The sequence below is a fragment of the Poeciliopsis prolifica genome, unplaced genomic scaffold (assembly GCF_027474105.1).
Source record: "Poeciliopsis prolifica strain line A6 unplaced genomic scaffold, Auburn_PproV2 SCAFFOLD108, whole genome shotgun sequence".
NCBI lineage: Eukaryota > Metazoa > Chordata > Actinopteri > Cyprinodontiformes > Poeciliidae > Poeciliopsis > Poeciliopsis prolifica.
In genome coordinates, this window is record NW_026562483.1 from 152,501 (window position 1) to 175,000 (window position 22,500).

The window sequence follows — 22,500 nt, forward strand, 5'->3', positions numbered from 1 at the left end:
ATGTCTCCCAGTTCCAGTGTTAAATGTTTATTGGATGTTAAAGTTTGTTGATTATTATTATTCCATTTATATTATATTACTGGAAAATGATCTCAAAACAACATTATCATTTATAACTTTTGGGACAATTGGATGATCAACTCTCTCAAATGAAGGCCAAATAAATCCTTTAAAAGAAATTTAAAAACTGCTTTCTACCTGTAAAAAGAAATGGAGTAAATAACTGAAGTGCTGGACATAAATCTGCAGTTCTCTCCAAATTTTAAACTGTTCACAAATTAACAATATCTAGAAGTGAAAGAACATTCTTGCTAATTGAAATAAAAAGAGACTTTGCAAAAAACTAAGTGGAACTGTTCCCTAAACAACAGGAAACGGGGAAATGTTTAATTTTAGTTTAATTTCTAGTTGTTGTTTTCCTTGCTGTGCCGCATTCGGCCAGCAGATGGCGCTGTGAAGGTCAAGTCTTTGTTGCTGCTGGTCTGTTTCAAAAGGCTTCATGTCTGCTAAAGTCAGGAATGTTTTTCAGTGGAACAAAATAAAATCTGAACCTCCTGATGGGTAGAAATTACTTCTCCTCTGCCTGTAATTGCATCACTTCGTGACAAACATGGTGGCGCTAGAGAGCTGATGATGATTGACGTTAACTTGGCACAATGGAGTAAAATCACTAAACACGTTTTGGTTTAGCTTTTCTGTGAGGAAAAAAAATAGTGTCAAAACTGAAATCAGTGAAGTGGAAATATTTTATGAATTTCGTCCAACCTTTAATGATCTCTGCAGTATCTGCCGGTCAGCTGGCTGAAAGCACCATGCAACGGCTTCTTGTTTTTATTATTTATCAGATGTTTCCTAAACAGCAAATTAAATGGTTAGTTGTTGTTGTATTTCTAATATTGTGCTTATCTTGTCTTTTTCTCCCCATAAATGGAGAAATTCTCCCACTGCTGAAATGTCGGATATTATTACAACAGCAGCATAATAAACTTTATTGGTATTTTCCAGTTGAGTGGAATCAGCCATGAAAAACGCCCGGGAGAGCGGGTTCGGATCCGTTGGATGGCGCCGGCGGTGCCAGGCAGCCGTTATTGTTCTGTTCTTGGCCCACAATCGGTCCAGCAGCCAAGTTAATGATGTCAGCACAGCCAAACGAGGGCCAAGGTCGCGACCTTTCATTCCACCGCGCTCTCCGGCTCGTCTTCATGCCCACTCGGGCAGACGCAGCACGAACACAGGCCTTGTGCAAAACGCAAAGCCTGGTGTTTATGCTCTGAAAAGCCACACAACAGCGGCTTCAGCGTCTGCTTTTAAACGGATTTGTGAGTCGATGTCGTTAAGATTTCCCAGAGTCTTAAGTGAAGGACATAATATTTTTATCCACATGAACAAACTTGCAAGGTCAACCTGACGGGGATTTAGCCGCTCCGATCCTCTAATGTTACGTCATCTCAGACTTTCTAACGACTTACTCAGCACAGCTGCCTTCGCGCTCATAAGTCAGTGGAGGCTAACGGCGTTAGCCGCAGAGCGCTTACACAACCGGGCTTCACTATGTCAGCCGCTGGAGAGCGGCGCAGAAAAACAAGGACATGTTTCTGTTGAAGACGCATTCAGTGGTTTTGCATGTCAGTGAGCAGAACGGCAGTAATCCAAGGTTCATTCTGCCTGTTCTGGAATAATGTTATTTCTGTAACGGAGCTCCGCCCCTCATCCATTAACCTCTCTGACTCTGAAGTGACTCATGCTCACATTGAATTATACAACAGGGGATTAGACAGTTTTTGGGTGTTTCAGTAAAGTGAAAAGAACAAATGGAGCAAAAACTTTAAGCAGCTGCAGCCTGAAATATTCTTTATTTAACACAAAACATTTCATGTTTACCACCTGCTTCTTTTCTTTACTGCTGCTGCTGTTTATTCTCTCATCTAGTTATTTTGTAGATTAAAATAATAGTCTGTAATATTTGTTTTATATGCTCTAATTGGTGAATAAAACATTTTATTGGCAGAAATAACCAAGTCTGACCCATCTGGAAAATTCAGCTTATGCAAATCTGAATAAAACTCATTTAAGTGTTTAATAATTATGACGAAAAATTCAGCTTACAATAAAACAGAAACGTAAAAATAATATTGGACAAAATTAAATGGATGCAAAACACAAAACAACTATAGAAAAATGGACAGAGGTCAGTTATATTTGTGTCTGTACTTTGACTAGACCGTTGCTTGATCAAAATCAATATCGGGGGTTGGATCCCAGTTTCATATCTTCTGACGTTTTCTGACAGGCTTGTCCTGGATTTAGCTCCATCATCCCGCAGCATGATGCTGCCACCACCACGAACATGTTGACCCACATATTATTTTCTCTCTGTTTAATTCTCTACTTTATTTCTGGCACAAAAAATCCTAATAAAATACTTTGAATGTGAAAAAGCCAGAGATGCGAATGCTTTTGTTGCATGACATCTTGAATTTAAATATTTCAGTGTCTTTTTCACATCAACTAAATCTCAGATCTTCTGTTTCTGGTTGAATAAAACCCTCTAGCAACACTTTAAAAACTTTTACTGAAAGTTGATCCAGATCAACAAGCAGCTTTTGAGTAAATGTTTAGTGGAATAACACGGAGCCTGTCCGAACACCAGACGTCTTTATTCGGCGTCTCTCACGCGCTCGTTCTCGGTTTTATGACTCATACTCCCTGATCCGCTCATGTGACGATGCAGGAAGTCCCCGACAGCCAATCAGAAGCTTCTAAAGCAGTCGTTTCCATAGCGACGTGACAGTGACAGCAGCAGATGGAGCTGCTGCTGCGAAGGAGAGAAATGGAGGAGAAGACTGGCCACTAATGCGGCCAGTTTTAACCTTTAACCCCGTCTTTCTTCTCTGTTTGAACCAAACCAGCTCAGAAGCTTCTATTAGAAGCGCAGAGCGTCGGTGAAATCGATGTAAAAACTGTTCAAAGAGAAGATGAGTCGTTGTTTCTGGGTCCTCAGATCTCTGGTAGCTTCATGACCAGATTTTCATTAAAGTCTCTGTTTCTCCAACTGGAGGTGAAGATCATCATCACAGCCTCAAACGTTCCTCGCACTGAATGGCACGCTAGCTAGCAAGTTAGCTTGGCTGGTCCTAAAGCACTAATAATAAACTACAGTTCTGGCTATGGCTATAAAGCACTTTACCAAGATTATATTCTGCAGAAGCCAATTTACTAAATTAAAATTTAGCAGATGCTAGCAAACTGCTATATTAATATATTTAATGGAAACTAACGTTAAAGCTCCATATCAACACAGCACTGACAACAGTCAGTCATTCACCCTTTCATGCACACGCTCATGATGGTGCAAGCTACTGGGTAGTAGCCACAGCTGCCCTGACAATAAAGGGCTAAACCAACATGGCATTTAGCATAAGCTAACAATAAGGTGCTACACCAACATGGCATTTAGCATAAACTAACAATAACGTGCTAAACCAACATGGTACTTAGCATAAGCTAACAATAAGGTGCTAAGCGAACATGGTATTTAGCATAAGCTAACAATAAGGTGCTGAACCAACATGGTATTTAGCATAAGCTAACAATAAGGTGCTACACCAACATGGTATTTAGCATAAGCTAACAATAAGGTGCTACACCAACATGGTATTTAGCATAAGCTAACAATAAGGTGCTACACCAACATGGCATTTAGCATAAGCTAACAATAAGGTGCTAAACCAACATGGTATTTAGCATAAGCTAACAATAAGGTGCTACACCAACATGGCATTTAGCATAAACTAACAGTAAGGTGCTACACCAACATGGCATTTAGCATAAGCTAACAATAAGGTGCTAAACGAACATGGTATTTAGCATAAGCTAACAATAAGGTGCTGAACCAACATGGTATTTAGCATAAGCTAACAATAAGGTGCTACACCAACATGGTATTTAGCATAAGCTAACAATAAGGGGCTACACCACATGGTATTTAGCATAAGCTAACAATAAGGTGCTGACCAACATGGTATTTAGCATAAGCTAACAATAAGGTGCTACACCAACATGGTATTTAGCATAAGCTAACAATAAGGTGCTACACCAACATGGTATTTAGCATAAGCTAACAATAAGGTGCTACACCAACATGGCATTTAGCATAAGCTAACAATAAGGTGCTAAACCAACATGGCATTTAGCATAAACTAACAGTAAGGTGCTACACCAACATGGCATTTAGCATAAGCTAACAATAAGGTGCTAAACGAACATGGTATTTAGCATAAGCTAACAATAAGGTGCTGAACCAACATGGTATTTTAGCATAAGCTAACAATAAGGGGCTACACCAACATGGTATTTAGCATAAGCTAACAATAAGGGCTACAACAACATGGTATTTAGCATAAGCTAACAATAATGTGCTACACCAACATGGCATTTAGCATAAGCTAACAATAAGGTGCTAAACCAACATGGCATTTAGCATAAACTAACAATAAGTGCTAAACAACATGGTACTTAGCATAAGCTAACAATAAGGTGCTACACCAACATGGCATTTAGCATAAGCTAACAATAAGTTGCTAAACGAACATGGCATTTAGCATAAGCTAACAATAAGGTGCTGAACCAACATGATTTTTACTGAAAGCTAAGGTGCCACACCAAGATATTTAGCAGAAGCTAGCATTAGCTTCCACCATGTTGACACCCACCCATTTGACGGGAGAGAACGTGAAGAGGCCTTCAAAACAGTTCATGTGAATTTACATGTCTGTTTATTTAACTGCCTTAGTTGCTTGTTCATGTGGAAAGGTTCGGGTTGTTTAACCACATTGTCATGTTTTTCTCAGATGTAGAACCCAAAGTAAGATAATAACTTCTTCTCATGTCTTTTGGTTAAATGAGGTGATATTATTTAACCCCAGTTTGCTGTGTTATGGTGGAGCAAGTCTTTTAAAATGACTTTCAGAACATTGCTAAGTCAACTCGAAAACGATATCTGACAGAACCCGGCTGTCGCCACCTCAGACCGACACTTTCCTGACTCCCTATCAGCTGTCCTCTTGAAATTAATCCTTAATTTAGTTTGTCTCTGTGGCGTTGCTGCTCTGCTACATGACACCAATCTATATTTAAATGACTGGTGGAACAAACAGGCATGTTGTCTTACAGAAGTATCAACACTTCTATTAAAAACATCTGCTTTCGTTTTTGAAAAACAAATGTAATTAAAAGGGTGGAAAGAAGTTTTAGCGTTTTCAGATAAGGGAGTTTGTTTTCTTCCTTTTTTGCAACCAGATTTCTTTCATTTCACACCATTTCTTTACAGCTGCACCACAGAATATCCTGACGAATCTCACTGTCTTTGCATTAATATTGTCTAACAGTGAAATCCTTTGCTTTGTTTGGATTTGGTCTTGAGTCTTTTCTCTCGTTTCTCTGCTCAGATCACAGAGTTGTTGGACGATGAGAAGTGTGAAGCAGAATGTGAAGAACTGCCGCAGGACGGGGAGGAAGGACCCGCCGCCTCCGAGTCACACAGCCACACCGACGACGACCGCACAGCCAGGTGAGGCTGAATCTAACAAAGACCCGAGCATCAAACCCTGAGGGACGCCACACATGAATGAAGCGTTACAGCACAGCGCTTCTTCCTGGAAAAGCTTTTTTTGCTCGGATATGATTTAAACTACGATTCGTAGCTTCAAACAACAAACAAATCCTATAAACTTGACCTTCATCTCTACAAATACTAATTTTATTGCTAACTTTTAATTGCACAGTTCTGGTAAAAGATGATCTGAGATCAATTTCTGGGTTTTTACAGCTTAAACAACATTTTCCTTACTGAGGTCTGAAACTCTTCAAATCTAACCTCAAGATCACATAAAAATAGATGTTTTATGTAAAAAGACACAAGATCTGCATAAAAGGTTGCACCTTTTCTTATTTTGATTGGCTGTTATTAATTTCATACTGTAAATTTGAGATTTTGATCATTGACCAAAAGCGTATTAATATTAATATTAATACGCTTAATATTTGCCTTTTATATGTTGTTTAATATCAAATCTTTTATTTTGAAGTACTTGTTTATTTCCTTAAGCTCTTTGAGTTCTGAGGAAAAATATAATTTCTGTCTCCATGCCAATGCAGAAAAGCTAAATATTTTCATTTTAGACCAGAGATGTAAATATTTGGTTATAAGTCAAGAATCGTGATGAGAAGTTGTCGCGCTCAGATTTGACCTGTAGGTGGTGATGATATTGGCATTAGCAACACTTTATTTAATCTTATTTAAATCTGAAATTTAAAAACATCTGTTTACTTTTTTGGGCTCTTTTCACCAAAATCACAGTTTTCTTTTAGATGAGAGGTGGAAAAGCAGCAGAAAGTGTGGATGCATCAGAGGCCGACTGTCTGATGCATCGAACAGATGTCTGACGTCTGCAGCAGTTCAGATGCTGCGTCAGCCGGCAGGTTATCTAACGACACCGGAGGACTGACTTTCACCAGGCGGTAAAAAATGAGCTGCAGGTGGATGGAAATAAAAGTTGTCAGAACTGACACCGCATCAGCAGGATGTACAGTTCGACCCTCATTAGAAAAACCCCAGAAAATTCAGATTTAGCAGCAGGTTTCTGACAGTTAATGAGGCGAGCGCCTCTTTTTTACATTCTTATTTCTTATTCTTATTCAGAAATCGATTGAAGCAGATTTATTTGAATGAATCTGCCTTCCAATGATCTGGTATCAAGTATAGTTTTTAGTATCTGGTTTAAATGTCGGCCTGACGACGGAAGGTGAAAAAGTTCCTTATTTTAAATGTGGCGTCTGTTCCTGAAAGTTGCGCTGGGTCTTGGAGCGGCTGATCTCAGACGAAGTCGTCCTCCAGTGACTCATCGTGTTGTTGACTGTTTGACGGACAGCGGCGGCTGTCCTCTTCGTCGCCTGCAGTAATGGCCTCTGACAGCTAACACGCGCGTTAGCGCCTGGAGGCCTTCGCTCCTTTTACATCTATATTTAAGCGCTGGTATTTCTTCTCTGGTGACCGGCCTGGAAGTGTCGCTGTCTGTGGAAAGGAGGAAGAATCCCAACCACAGGAGGAAGAGGAGGAAGAGGAGGATGAGGAGGATGAAGCTCGCCATCAGTTGTTGATCTGCAGTGTGAGTGGACGCGGCGCACCAGTAAACTGCCCCAGCAGGCAGAAATTACCCATCATGCAGCTCGTAAAGTCTCTTGATCTGAGATGATCTTATTGGGTGTTTGTTTATTGGCCCGCTGAGGCGTTTTATAGCATCTGGACTAAACAGGACACACACAGCCTGGCGTCCCGGGCGCCTTCAGGATTCACCTGTTTCTGCCTCCCGTTCACTTCCTGTCTTCCTGTCAGAGCAGCAACAGTTGGGTCTCTAAACAAGATGGCGCTAACTCATTCGTTATGAATTATGGTCATTTATAGTTTATAGGAACTCTAAAGCAGATTGATGGGGAATCGTTTCCTTTCACAGCGATTCCTCATGATGACTGTTTGAACCTCCTGGTCTTTTCCAGTCTGAACGACAAATGGAGACGCTGCAGAATCTTCTCCGCTTCCTCCTTGCATTGTGTTTTCACGACATGGTCCCAGAGACAGCGCCACCTTTCTGCAGGCAGCGTCCTCCAGCTGGATGTTTCCACCCAGGAAGATAGTTTTTGATAGTTTTTGTTATTTGGTGGAACCATAGAAATGCAGATAAACTTTATTGCCTGTGGATACAGAGAATTGGCAGAGGAAGCAGAGGGAGCAGCACCTTAACTTTGCCTGTTGGTGGTTTTCCCAAAGCTCTCAACTTTATTACTTTTATTTTCTGAACCTTTTCCTTGGTGAAAATCAACATGAGTCCAAAGTTTCCCTTCATTGCATCTTTCCGTTCTTTAAGCTCCTCTTTGTTGTGGCGCCGTCTGCGTAGGTACCAGCATCGTCGCCACGGAGACGGTGCTGGAACATCCCGCGTCGCCACGGCGTCTCCATGGCGACGTCTCCATGGCGACGTTTCCATGGTGTTACAAAATGGAGGCCGGCTGGCAGCGGTTAAATTGTCCGAAATGAAATTTGTGATTCCTGTGAATAGATTTTGTTTTTGTTCCGTTTCTACTAAAAACCTTCACATTTGATGGAGTTTATTGTTCGCTGTGGGCAATTTGCTCTGGGGCAACAACAGGGGCAAATAAATACATTAAAACGTCCACATAACACAGCGCAGCCATTCACCACCGTTCTCTAATATTAAAGAGGAAGATATTTACTCAAAAATACTTATATCTGTTCGGACATTTATGTTCATGTGAACAACTTTCCTCACTTCATTAATGTAGCAAAAGTCTTGAAAGGACTGCAGCACCAATCAGACGATGTGCTGAATCGTTTCCTGTTGCATCTGATTGGCGTTTCCTGTTGGATCTGATTGGCGTTTCCTGTTGGATCTGATTGGCGTTTCCTGTTGGATCTGATTGGCGTTTCCTGTTGCATCTGATTGGCGTTTCCTGTTGGATCTGATTGGTGTTTCCTGTTGCATCTGATTGGCGTTTCCTGTTGAATCTGATTGGCGTTTCCTGTTGAATCTGATTGGCGTTTCCTGTTGAATCTGATTGGCGTTTCCTGTTGCATCTGATTGGCGTTTCCTGTTGCATCTGATTGGCGTTTCCTGTTGCATCTGATTGGCGTTTCCTGTTGCATCTGATTGGCGTTTCCTGTTGCATCTGATTGGCGTTTCCTGTTGGATCTGATTGGCGTTTCCTGTTGGATCTGATTGGCGTTTCCTGTTGGATTTGATTGGCGTTTCCTGTTGGATCTGATTGCGTTTCCTGTTGGATCTGATTGGCGTTTTCTGTTGGATCTGATTGGCGTTTCCTGTTGGATCTGATTGGCGTTTCCTGTTGGATCTGATTGGCGTTTCCTGTTAGTTCTGATTGGCGTTTCCTGTTGAATCTGATTGGCGTTTCCTGTTAGTTCTGATTGGCGTTTCCTGTTGGATCTGATTGGCGTTTCCTGTTGAATCTGATTGGCGTTTCCTGTTGGATCTGATTGGCGTTTTCTGTTGGATCTGATTGGCGTTTCCTGTTGAATCTGATTGGCGTTTCCTGTTGAATCTGTTTGGCGTTTCCTGTTAGTTCTGATTGGCGTTTCCTGTTAGTTCTGATTGGCGTTTCCTGTTAGTTCTGATTGGCGTTTCCTGTTGAATCTGATTGGGGTCCACAGTTTCACACATTAACTGGACGGACCAGAACTTCTGCGTTCTGCTGCTGGTTTGGCCCAATTGGGTGGGACGACCACACTTTGGTTTCCTCTGCAGAGGAAATGATGTTACAACAATAAATACTCTTTACTTTAATGAAAAGCTCTCGCTAAATGCTGTTTTCAACGTTTTAGAGGTTTAATAATGAAGTGTCTGCAGCCTGACTGAGACATTTTATGCTCTTGTAAAGACGACAGTTTATTTAACCAGTTCAAGTATCCAGAGAGGGGCTTCACTTCAGCAGCACCGGGCGGGTCCAGGCTGGTTATCTGACCCAGACAGCAGCACATCTGAGCCGGACCGCCGGTTCTGCAGGCTGACCTCAGATCCAAATCACAGCTTTTACAAGTTCAGATTCTTCTTCTGGGTTTATTCAACTGCAGCTCACATTCTGTGGTTGTGATTATTTTACTGCTAAATTTAATTACTGTCATGTTTCCTAACTTTGGTGATTGATTAATTTTCCTGAATAAGCTGCATGATTCCCAGGCAGAAACTCACATTTATCTGCTTTGTTTTCCTTCTTACCTTTAATTTAGGTGCAAATAAAAAAGATTAAATGGCTCCATTAATGCTGGATTTGAGGAGCCCTGAATACAACATGTTGAAAATGATTTTGTGTCCTGAATTGTTTTATTGTAGTTTCTCCTGATGCGAATGGCAACCGTGTCTCTTGGTGGCCAAAACGGAGATGCGACTAGAAAAAAACTATTGATTTTTTACTAATTTCTCTTCCTGTTGTGTTTTTTGTGATTATTTCTGCCTGGATTTACTGAAAAAAAAGCTTTGCAATTTGCATTATTTTCTTTCGCCATGACATGTTTTTATAGAAAAGTTGAAATTGCTGCATAAACCTTAACAGAATTATAACGTAGATATACATAAAATCCTATCCTGAGGAGTTTTTAAAGTGCAAAAACATTAACTGTATAAACAGAACCTGAGCAGTTTTTGAGCTGCACACAACATGCTGAATATTCCCATTTAGTCTGTATTTAATAGATTTTTGTCTCTTTTAGTTTTTTGATGAGTCATGTCATTAAACCATGACTCATGTCTGAGCCAAATCGCTCTAAAAATAAAACCTCCACAGATTTAAGCTGGAGAAAAGTCAGATTTACTGAACAAAGTGTTTTTTAAATGATTATTTCTGTTTTCCTCTCTTTGTCTCGGTGATCTTTTGTTGCTGTCTCTGTCCGCTCTGTATTTTATTAAATCTCTTAATGCGTTTGATAAGCAGTTGCCGGTTGGAGGATGAAATCGGTTTGGTTCTGGTTCATGTGTATTTTAACGCGGCTCTGCACCGCCCAGCGGACCGCTGCAGGACCCGCTGACTTTCTATTCATCACTGACAGGAAGCCCCTCCCTCTGCTCCATCGCTCCTCCCTATTGGCTGCTGGCCCAGCCTCTGCCGTCCATTGGCCCTCCTCAGGCTGTTGCGTGGTTACATCAGGAGCTCATATATTTGAGCAGAGCTGGCTGTTTACTGCAGCACTTTTCAGAGAGCAGACTGAGACGACCTCTCGCTCTCTCTCTCTCTTGGGCCACATTATGCATCCAGGTGATGTGGGCTCTGCTGCTGGACCTGCTGGTTCTGACTCTGGTGCCGCGAAGCGCTCGGCTGGGATAACCCAACAGAAGAGACCAGAAGTCGAGTCGGATTTTCACTCCAGAAGAATAAAAGCAGACGTTTTTTTTCTGAGCCGGTCAGCAAAAAAAACCAAACAAACAAAAGGGACAAAGAAACTTGGAAAACAAGCCGAGTCTTGACATTGACACACCTACAGGGTGGACCGGTTCTGGCACAGATCAGCCTGAGAGGAAACCTGGCTGGAAACATGAGGATGGCCTGTGACATCCTGCTGCAGAGGTAAACAGCAGCTTTACGTAACTCCTCTGGGTTGGATGCAAGGGTGGATGCATGGTGGATGATGGGTGGATGGATGGTGGATGATGGGTGGATGATGGGTGGATGGATGGTGGATGGATGGTGGATGATGGGTGGATGATGGGTGGATGATGGGTGGATGCATGGTGGATGCATGGTGGATGATGGGTGGATGGATGGTGGATGATGGGTGGATGATGGGTGGATGATGGGTGGATGATGGGTGGATGATGGGTGGATGGATGGTGGATGATGGGTGGATGGATGGTGGATGCATGGTGGATGATGGGTGGATGATGGGTGGATGCATGGTGGATGCATGGTGGATGATGGGTGGATGCATGGTGGATGCATGGGTGGATGCATGGTGGATGATGGGTGGATGATGGGTGGATGGATGGTGGATGATGGGGGATGATGGGTGGATGATGGGGTGGATGCATGGTGGATGATGGGTGGATGCATGGTGGATGATGGGTGGATGATGGTGGATGCATGGTGGATGCATGGGTGGATGCATGGTGGATGATGGGTGGATGCATGGTGGATGCATGGGTGGATGCATGGTGGATGATGGGTGGATGCATGTGGATGATGGGTGGATGCATGGGTGGATGCATGGTGGATGATGGGTGGATGCATGGTGGATGATGGGTGGATGCATGGTGGATGATGGGTGGATGCATGGTGATGATGGGTGGTTGGGCTCACAGAAAGTCTGTTTGTTGATTCACCCGGATGAAAAGGAAGCAGAACCAAAGGAAGTGAGCCGGTTGTGAGGCGCCGGCCTTTCCTCACGCAGCAGCTCCATGTTATGTAAAACGCAGACTGTCTGAGATGCATCATTCATTATTTAACATGTCGGCAAACTGTTGGTGAATAAATCCAGAGTATCTTACGTTCTTGGTTTGGATTGTGTTTATATCATTTCCTCCTTTCGAATCGAGCTTCAGATTGTTTAGATGAATTGTTCCTGTTTCTGAGAGCAGACTTCAAGGTTTGTAGCTGTTTATGGAACATTAAGTTCTGCTGATGATAACAGTGAAAGCAAGTTTGAGTTTTTGTCAACTGCAGGAGTTTAGGGGAGAAAAGCACAGACATTTTGTTAACTGCGGTTTGGGTAACCAAGCCGTGTTTAGGCTGAATCTGCGGAGCTGCTGGGAAACGTTGGGTTGAACGGAGACCGACCGACCCGAGCTGTGAAAGCGAGCCGCGCGTTTCCTGGGCTGCCGCGCGTTTCCTGGGCTGCAGCCTCGCCGGGGTTTGGGCGAAGTGCTGCAGCCTGTTCCCGTCCAGCCAGATCTCAGCACGCAGATGTTGTGCTGACAGCAGCACTTCTGCAGAATCACAAATTAAACTTCCTGCTGCCACGCACACACACACACACACACACACACACACACACACACACACACACACACACACACACACACACACACACACACATACATCATACTGTCTCCAGATTATATAATCCAGAGGCTCCAAACGTTTTGCCTTGATGGAAAATGGAACATTTTACTAATAACATTCAAAAACTGTTGTTTTAAATTTTATCGGCTTAATAATAAACTAAATAATTTAAATTTTATTAAAGTAAACACAATAATCAGAGTTTTGTGGAAAACTGACAGCTTTTGCTCCTGAGAAAATGGGAATCTATTTTTGCACCACATATTTTTAAGAAGACGTTATTCTGTAAAAAAATATTTAGAGAATATTTCCCTGAAAAATGGAAGCGTCCATCTGCATCAGCCACCTTTGTTTGCAGGCCAAGTTGAACTTAGAGGACCAGCCAACATGCTTTAGAGGGGCCCCATCGGCCCCCGGGCCACACTTTGGACCCCCGATGTAAACATAGTCCATATCCTGAGGAGTAATCTGGTGATCCACTTGCTCAGCTGTGATACCTGGTCGGTTAGAAACCTCCTGAATCTGTTCAGATGAAGCTGAAGTGAAGCTGCTGATGGTGAAAACGGCTGAAATGGAGGAAGTTCACTCTTTAGAAATGAAAGCTGCTCCAGTGACGCTAATGAAAGCAGATTAGCTTCCTGTTGGGTTCCTTTCAAAGCGTTGAGGTGTGATTCTTTAAGATGTCACAGGATCTTATCTCTGTTTCTGGGCTCTAATCCGACTGCTTGGCTCGGTGGCGGCTCAGGCCGGTTAGTAGTTTCAGGTCAGGAACCTCAGCTGAACTTCAGGAGCTTCTTCCACCGGATGAGCTAAAGGATGTGGCAACACCTGGATGCAGGTTTGACCAACTCGATGGACAGGAAGTGGCTCAGAGGCTCAGAGCGATCCAGGCTGAAGCTCAACCCAAACTGAGACCTGCTGGAAAACCAGGTTCACTGAGAGAGAAGCTGGAAAAAGTCAGACTGAGGCTTTGCTACCAAAGTAGCTGGTGAACCTCGGAGACCGTAACAGGAAGGAGTCTTGCTGCTGAACGTACGAAAGGAAGCCAATGCAGTCGGAGTAATCAGGTTTCTGCCGCTGTTCCTGTAATGCAGCGGATGTCCAGCAGGTCCAGCCCTGCAGAACCGCTTTGTTCTTCACCACCTTCAGGTTTCTGCTGCGGCATCGAGTCATGAAACCTGCAGCAGGAGCAAAACATTCAGGTCCAAATCTGGGAAAAACCTTACAGCATTTTGTGCTGAAGTTGAGTTTTACAGTGAACCGGGTTTTTTATCTGTTTCCGAAACATTGTGCTCAAGAATAAAGAAAAGTTTACTTCTGGAAACAAACAGTGACCAACAGCCAGAGCTAGTCGGCCCTCGTGTGCGGCGCCTTCATTTCTCCCAGAGTTCAGGCCCAATCCTGAGAAAGTTTCTGAGTTTCGCTTTGTGTTGGTGATTTAAGTTCTGCAAAAGGTTGTTTCCTCGTGATTCCACTTTAGTCTTTACAGCCGTTTCTCCGGGATTTTGCCCTCCAGCATCCTGCAGAAAGGTATCTGCCGTCCGAGAACACGGCGTCCGAGAACACGGCGTCCGAGAACACGCCGTCCGAGAACACGGCGTCCGAGAACACGGCGTCCGAGAACACGCCGTCCGAGAACACGGAGTCCGTGTTGCGTTGGGTCGCAGCGCCGTTTGGTGTAAGGAACAGCCGCCATATTCAGGCTCCCAGGGACCCGATGGTGTAAGAGCAGATCCTGTCTCAGCTACTGAACGGCCCTGAGGTGGAGTCCCTCAGGGCCCTGAGGTGGAGTCCCTCAGGGCCCTGAGGTGGAGTCCCTCAGGGCCCTGAGGTGGAGTCCCTCAGGGCCGTCGGATGTCATCAGCTGGGTCAGTGGCGGTTCTGTCGGGTCAGCGGTGGTTCTGTCGGGTCAGCGCAGTGACCAGCAAGAAGAGAGACGCACGATGGACACTCGGTCTAGTCAAAGTTCCAACAGACAGAGCTGGGTAGTAACTAGTAAACTCATTGTCATGTTTAACGTTTTGGAAAAATAAACTTTCACTACGCTGTACTTTTACTGGAGTCATTTTATTGTGAAGTATTTCTACTCGAGTAAAATTTGTGGATTTTCTTCTACTGAATGAAAAACAAACCAGACGGATTCAAACTTGCAGCTTCGGTTAAAGTTTCACAAGTTTCTACTAAAAACTTCTTTTGCCAGATTCTGTCATTTATTGTTATCAATTATTTCAACTTAGAATACAAAGATTTCCTCTTACCTTTATATTTTTGTCCATCTGATGATGTAATTTAAATATTAAATGATTAATGATTCAGTACTTTTACCAAATACTTTTTATCTTGAGTAAAATTATGTGGAAGTTTTTCTGCTTCTGCTTTAGCAACATTTGTGAGATTTTGATGAAAAGCTGTTGAGAAGAATAAACATAAAAGTTATTATCGTTCTCCACTTTTAATAATTTAAATTATTGATCCGTCTGCTGCCCTTGAAGTGTGTTTTCTGTTGCTTTACGCACACACACACGCACACACACAGAGACACACACACCCACACACAGACACACACACACACACACTCTCTCTCTCGAATCAGATCTAGCAGACGTCCAGTCTAAATAACCCAGAGCGGCGGCGGGCCTTGTTTCTGTTGCCTTCACTCGGTCCGGGTCGGATCCGTTTCAGACCGGTTCTGATCAGATTTGTCAGAACCGGGTCCACTGCAGGTTCTGCAGAGGAACTTCCTGTCCTAACGTCTGTGTCTGTCCCTTCCTCCTGCAGCTCCCGCCTCTCCCCCATGTCCATCCTGCCGGCTGACTCTGCTGAGTAAGTTTCTGTTCGTTTCTCCGCAGCCTGACGTCTGCGCAGCTCTGACGTCTGCGCAGCTCTGACGTCTGCGCAGCTCTGAGCAGGTTGAAATATTGGTGAATGTCCTGTGGGTGATGAATGAAGGCGTCTCCAGAGATGAAGGCGGGATGTGAACGGGCAGAACGGAGGAGGCTGCTGGCCTGCTGGTGTTTCCTTTGCAGAGCTAAACTGAAGCGTTTTGCTCAGCTTGTTGGTTTTGGAGCCTCACGGCGATGAAATCACATGACTGTCAGGCAGATTCTTCTCTCATGGGACGGAGGCAGCATGAAACCATTTTCTGTGACGAAACAAGCTCATATTACGGGATATTATTTTATTAATCCGAACTTAGAGAAGTTAAACGCACATTAATAATAATAACAGCGTCATTAGAAGAGCTTTCTGTGTCCAATAATATCAGGTTAAGTGTCACAGAGAACCTGAGGGGATAAGGTATTCTAGTATTTTTCTGGTTGGATATTTGGCCCCGCAGCATGATGCTGCAGCCGCCGTGCCTGATAGTTGCACTGCAAAAACACAGAACCTTACAGCATCTCTTTATTTAGTTTCTAGTGCAAATATCTTAATAAACCTGAAATACAACAAAACTAACTTACAAGTAACTTTTCAGCAAGTCAATAATTGTTCCATCAGCAGATTTTCTCTCTTGTAACCAGTAAATTGATCTGCCAGTGGAACCAGTGGAACCAGTGTCTCATTCCAGCTGTACTGGAATATTTGCAGATGAAACTAAACACAAACATTTGGTAAGATTTTGTGTTTTTGCAGTTACAAGTAATTTTTCATGAAGAAATAGAAACTTGATTTAAGTCAATAATGTTTTAATATTGATTAATAATGGCAGATTGTTAGAACATGGGAAAACATTATTTAATTTCCCCTTTGGGATCAATAAACTAGATTTGAATTTGTTAAAAATGAAATAATCTGCCAGTCAAACTTCCTGCTGAAACTTTACCTGTAAATTAACTTTTCTTATTCAGAAGAAGCGAAACGGGAATGTTTTGGGGAAGGTTTGCTGTTTCAGGTTGATTTAGCCGTTAGCTTGAATCGCTCTGCCGCCGTCTCAGGTTCTCCAATCGGAGGATGAATGGTTTGGCATAGTTAAAGTAAGCCCACCTGAAGCCCCTCAGTCCTGTTTCCATGGTCTTATCAGAGAAACTCCAACTCATATCATTCGACATTCATACAGTGAACAACATGAAAGTTTAAGTCACTGAAAACTTGTTAATAAATGTGATTTTTCTTTGTGTTTTTCAGGATAATTCAGAGAACCATCAGGGCTGCAGTGGAGCAGCACTTCTTTGAGCTGAAAACCAACATCAGCAAGAGGTACCAGGAAAACTCGCTTATTTTAGGAAATGATTATTGGCTTAATTATTCTGTTTAAAAAATGCCGCAGTCTGCAGATTTTTATTTAAGCACCTCAGTTTTCATTAGAAAAACATTAAAAGATGCAGATAAACAGAAGGACACACAAGGCGGCGACTGGAGAAGCACGGTGATGGCAGCATCATGCAAACACTGATTAAAGTTTTATTTGACTTGTAACTAACATTTGTTTCCAGTTTAACGTGTTTTTGTTGCTTTATTACCAGGATGAGTCCCTCCGAGCCTGAAGAGCAGGACTGCCATGACGACGAGGAGGAAGAACAACAAACAGACAGTCCCTGCGACGCAGAGAGGGAAACCCCGCGAGAACAGAGCGAGCAGCAGCCGCCGCGCGAGAGCAACGCAGAGGTCAGCATCGTTTTCAGTTTGACCCCGAAAACAGAAAACCAACTCTGGACTCAAACTGAAATTACTCACAACACACACACACACACACACACACACACACACACACACACACACACACACACAGGTAACACACACATACACACACACACACACACAACACACACACACACAGGTAACACACACACATACACACACACACACACACACACACACACACACACACACAGGTAACACACACACATACACACACTCACACACACACATACACACACACACACTCACACACACACACACAGGTAACACACACACATACACACACACACACACACACACACACACACACTCACACACACACACACCGACACACACGCACACACTCACACACACACACACACACACACACACAGGTAACACACACACAGGTAACACCACACACACACAAGTAAACACACACACACAGGTAACACACACACACACAGGTAACACACACACAACACACACACACACACAGGTAACACACACATACAGGTAACACACACCTCCAGCCGGTTTGTCGATTCTTTTCTCTGAGAGGACACAGTGTCTCCGCTGCGGGACGTCCCATCGTCTCGCACATTTAAACCTCGGGTTTTCTGACCGGCTTTTCTGCGCTGCTGGCCCTTTAAATCCCCGTCTGCCATTTTAATCTTACTGATTTTACAAGCTTACAGTTGCAACTTTAGGAGAATAAAGTGTTGTTTTACGAGAACTCCTACATAAAAACTAACAAAATGAAAGTGAGGAATGTTGAGCATCTTGTGAAGTTACACTTTATCTTCCAGAGATAAGAAAATATTTAATCTTTTAACACATCAGCAACAAATTATCAGCAGTCAATGAACCTTTTGTTGAGCAGAAAGATCCAGATCCAGTTTTAATGACTGCTTCTGCTTTTTCTGATTATTCTGTTGTTTCCTAGATCGATTGTTTCTGTTTTTAGCAGGATAAATTAAACAGACAACAGAGGAAAAACAGCTGATTCTACCAAAAACCAAAAGATCTTGACAACATTTCTGATTAAAACGACTTTTTTCTTTTCATTTGAAGACATTTTTCTGGTAAAATTGCATATTCATTCTGCTAATATTACTTTATATCAGAATTAAACACTTTTTTCCATCTTGAAGCTCAAAGAAGGGATTATTGAAGTAAAAGCTACTTTGGAAAATATTAGTAATTTCTTTTTTTTTCTGAAAATAGATGAACAATTGAAATTGGATCTGATATAAAAATCTAGAGTTTTAATTCTTAAGCTATATAAAATACTCAGAATTACTTAACGCTATATTTATTTCATTTAAAATAAATACAATTATGCAATTGTATTTATTACGTCTCTAAACATATTCATTTAATACGTTTAAAGACGTATTAAATGAAAACGTTTTTCAATTTAATTTTATTAATTTATTGCTATATTAATTTCATAACACATTTGGATTTGATTATCTTATGATAAAGCTACATTTAGTTTTTTTTCTGTTTTGTGATGATTATCAGAATCATCTGTGGACCCCTCAGTTGGTGTCTCGCGACCCACCGGTAGCCCTCGAGCCCCACTTTTATTTGCCAGCATCAGCAGAGCAGGAGGGAACCGCTCACAGGTTTTAAAAAGCAGCTGAAGTTTAAATCATAACTCACATCGTTCTGTTTTTCTGGAAAATGTTTCCAGATGATCAGCGTTTCGTTTCGTTTCGGTTTTTCCCGCTCTGGGGAGGGAATCGTCTGAATTGGGATTCACCGGCGCTTGTGGACGCCCAGCAGAGTTTGCTTTCTGTTCTTGTCGTCTCTTCTGCTTTTGGAAAGTTTCGTGATGAATCTGTGGCTGTCTGTGGTTTTCCCAGCTTCCAGCGGGAGCCGGGGGGAGGAGGAGAGCTCAGGAATGGATCTGGATCCAGAAGCTGCCACAGACGCTGGGAAGAACTTCATCACTGCCAGGTGATCGCATCGTGTTTCTGCTTCCTGTTGCTGCTTCCTGTTGCTGCTTTTAACGCACCAAACGTCTCAGAATTCATGTTTTAAAACTGTTTTCATCTTTACCTGATCAATATTTCTGTAAATTATCGTAGATTTAAAACATAAACAGATTTTACAGGAAAAGCACCAATAAACAATATCCCACATTTCATGTTGATCGTATTTCTAGGTTTGTTTTTCTTTTTAGCAACAAACATTGTGTTGCTGATCAATAAGTTATAGCAATGGACAATAATGTTGTTGTTGGACACCATTTTCAAGTAATATATATAAGAGATTAACTCATTCCCAAAGATCAATAAACTTTTAATCCATAGGAGGAACTGAAACTGGAAAATATTTAAAATTTCCAAAATAAAGAAACAAAACAACAAAAGCAAACAAATAAAATGAATTATGAAGAATCTGTAAACAAAGTTGTCCTTCAAAATAAAGTTTATTTGAGACCAGACTGAAGATTTTATCATCCAGTTTATGGAAGAATAGAGAAACATGATTAACCAAGAAATGTAAGTTATTGAGCCTTAATTTATCTTGTGATTTATTGGTTTATTGCTTTTCACTGGATGTTTATAATCAAGATATAAAAAATGCCACCAAATTTAGTTTTTCCTGAATTAATTTCTGTCTGAACGAACTTTCCGGAGCAACATTTTCCAGTTTGTTTTTCTCTGACTCAGTCGCTCTGAAGCCAACATGTGACGCTCCGTCACACGGAGGAACAGAAATCACAGCAAGTTTTGCTTTCAATATTTGTTTGTTGTCATCAGGCAGGACAATCAGCGGTTGGACGCCATGGAGCAGACGGTCCCATCAGCTGTGTGAGTACAGGACGCATGAATCCGGTCCGATTCATGAATCCGGTCCGATTCATGAATCCGGTCCAGATTCATGAATCGGACCGGATTCATGAATCCGGTCCGATTCATGAATCCGGTCCAGATTCATGAATCCGGTCCGATTCATGAATCCGGTCCGATTCATGAATCCGGTCCAGATTCATGAATCCGGTCCAGATTCATGAATCCGGTCCGATTCATGAATCCGGTCCAGATTCATGAATCCGGTCCGATTCATGAATCCGGTCCGATTCATGAATCCGGTCCAGATTCATGAATCCGGTCCAGATTCATGAATCCGGTCCGATTCATGAATCCGGTCCGATTCATGAATCCGGTCCAGATTCATGAATCCGGTCCGATTCATGAATCCGGTCCAGATTCATGAATCGGACCGGATTCATGAAACCAGCAGCACTCAGATTCTGCCCAGTATTTCTGTCTAGTTTCTAGTTCAGTGTTTCGGCCCGTTCAACCAGCTCTATTTTATCCAAATAAAGGAATTATTGGATTAAAAGAAACTATTTGAAAAGTTTCTTGTAAGTCTTTTCACTATTTCTTAACATTTAACACTATTAAATGTTAAGAAATCTGCACTAGAAAATAGACAAAATAGTTCCTACAATTTGGTGATTTTGCAGTGCATTTGTTTGTATAGATACATACATAAATATAAATATTTAAATTTCAATATTATGTCTTTAAATACACAATATAAATCCAACATGTAACAAATAAAGAGGCATAAAATTTTGTATTTCAGTCAGAAATGAACAGATTTGGTGTTTTTGCAGTTCATATATAAATACATACAAATGAAAATAGTTTATTTTTACTGTGTAGCTTCTTTAATTCACAGTTGTATTTTAATGGCTTAATAAAGGCACTGATATCCAAAAGTGATCATTTTCATAAAATACAGAAATTATAGCAGAATGAATGTTTTTTTTTTGTTCATTCTGGTTAAAATTAATTATTTTCAGCCTCATTTTAACAATGTGTCACATATTAAATTCATGTCTATATTTAAAGCCGAACAGACATGATGTCTTATTAATCTCATGACCCTGTCAGGTCACGCCACGCCCGCCGTGAGGCCCACGACCCCCCCGTTTGAAAACCTCTGGTTAAAACCAAAAACTTTTGCTGCTCCTGAATTAATCTCAGGAATTTGGGGCAGTGAAATGTTTCCATATATTTATTGCCGTCCTAACTGGCTGTGATTGGTCCGTCTCTCCTCTCAGGACTCTGATTCGTTCGGCTGCGATCAGAACGCCAACACCAGCGAGGCCAACAGGAACCGCCTGTCGCCGTGCCAACCGAGCTCCGCCCCCCACAGCCCCCACCTCCAGCTGTTCCCGGACCACCAGTGGGAGGGTAGGTTCCCCGAACGTCCGGATTATTCACCTGAACCGGATTGATTGTCGTGGAGGTCAGAAGCTCCTGAGGCCGTTTGGCTGGTTTAAACGGTTCTGTCGCACAGAGACGGAGCCCTGAGGGACGCCGCCGTCAAAACGCTGCTGTCACTCTGATTTTATTGCAGTTTTGAATAAATAGGTAAAGATTTGATCTCTGGGAGCCTCGTTTGGTAGAAAACAGCTGATTTCTGCTGCTTTGCTTCGTCTTCATGGATCAAAACTTATTTTCAATAATTCATTTCTACGTTGAGCTTTTGGACCATTTTCTCGTTAGAAAGGTGTGAAGCTGACATTTGGTTTCAGTTTGTTGAATGAATGTCGCTGTGTGATGATCTCACGGCTCCATCTCTCTTCCCCTCCTCTTCCTCCTCCTCTTCTGCCCGTCCGAACAGCGTCCCCCTTTCCCATCTCCACCTCCCTCCCATCGACTTCTCATGTATGCACCTGCAGAGAGAAGGCCAAGGTAAGTTGGCTGCTTCATGTCCACCTATTCACCGCCGCTCAGCGTCACTGACGGCTGCGATAACGCCGGGCTCCACTCCGCCTGCGGCCGGCACTTTAACGGCCTCTTCCTCTCCGGCTCAGCTTGTTAGCGTAGCGCTAACCGCTAGTGGCTTGGCGTCGACCTGCACGTCTCGGGGAGGAGCGGCTCACGGGTTTTCTGAGGTCGCTCGCCCCGCTGGCTGCTGTAGCAGTGAGTTAGAGGGTTTATGTTTCCGTAAACCTTTTCTGATGTTGACCCGGATTCTCTTCCAGACCCGGTTCCGGCGTTCAAATCCTGGCAGGACGACACGGACAGCGAGGCGCAGCTGTCGCCGCTCGCCGGCCGCATGGTTCCGCTGCCGCTGGAGGACGACGGCCGGGGACGACGGCGAGGGACTGCAGGACGACTCGCCGTCGTCTTTGCGCTCGCACCCGCACATCCTGGCCCGCCGCTTCCTGGACTTCGGAGCGCACAGCACCCAGCGCTTCCTGCAGCAGGACGCGGACGCCGCCTCGCCCTGCAAGGCGCAGCGGTATGACCGGAACCGCCCTCCTGTTTG

General features: G+C 42.9%; 1 protein-coding gene across 1 annotated transcript in view; it reads left to right on the forward strand.

Annotated features, from left to right (window-relative positions):
• Positions 1 to 22,500, forward strand: part of LOC129354324 (protein FAM13B-like) — a 52,801-nt gene that overhangs the window by 24,558 nt on the left and 5,743 nt on the right. Inside the window, 11 exon segments of the mRNA XM_055023824.1 lie at positions 5,448 to 5,569; positions 15,358 to 15,402; positions 16,705 to 16,776; positions 17,043 to 17,184; positions 17,910 to 17,917; positions 19,075 to 19,161; positions 19,971 to 20,019; positions 21,284 to 21,420; positions 21,850 to 21,920; positions 22,214 to 22,319; positions 22,321 to 22,473. Of these exon segments, the coding sequence (XP_054879799.1) occupies positions 5,448 to 5,569; positions 15,358 to 15,402; positions 16,705 to 16,776; positions 17,043 to 17,184; positions 17,910 to 17,917; positions 19,075 to 19,161; positions 19,971 to 20,019; positions 21,284 to 21,420; positions 21,850 to 21,920; positions 22,214 to 22,319; positions 22,321 to 22,473 (992 nt within the window).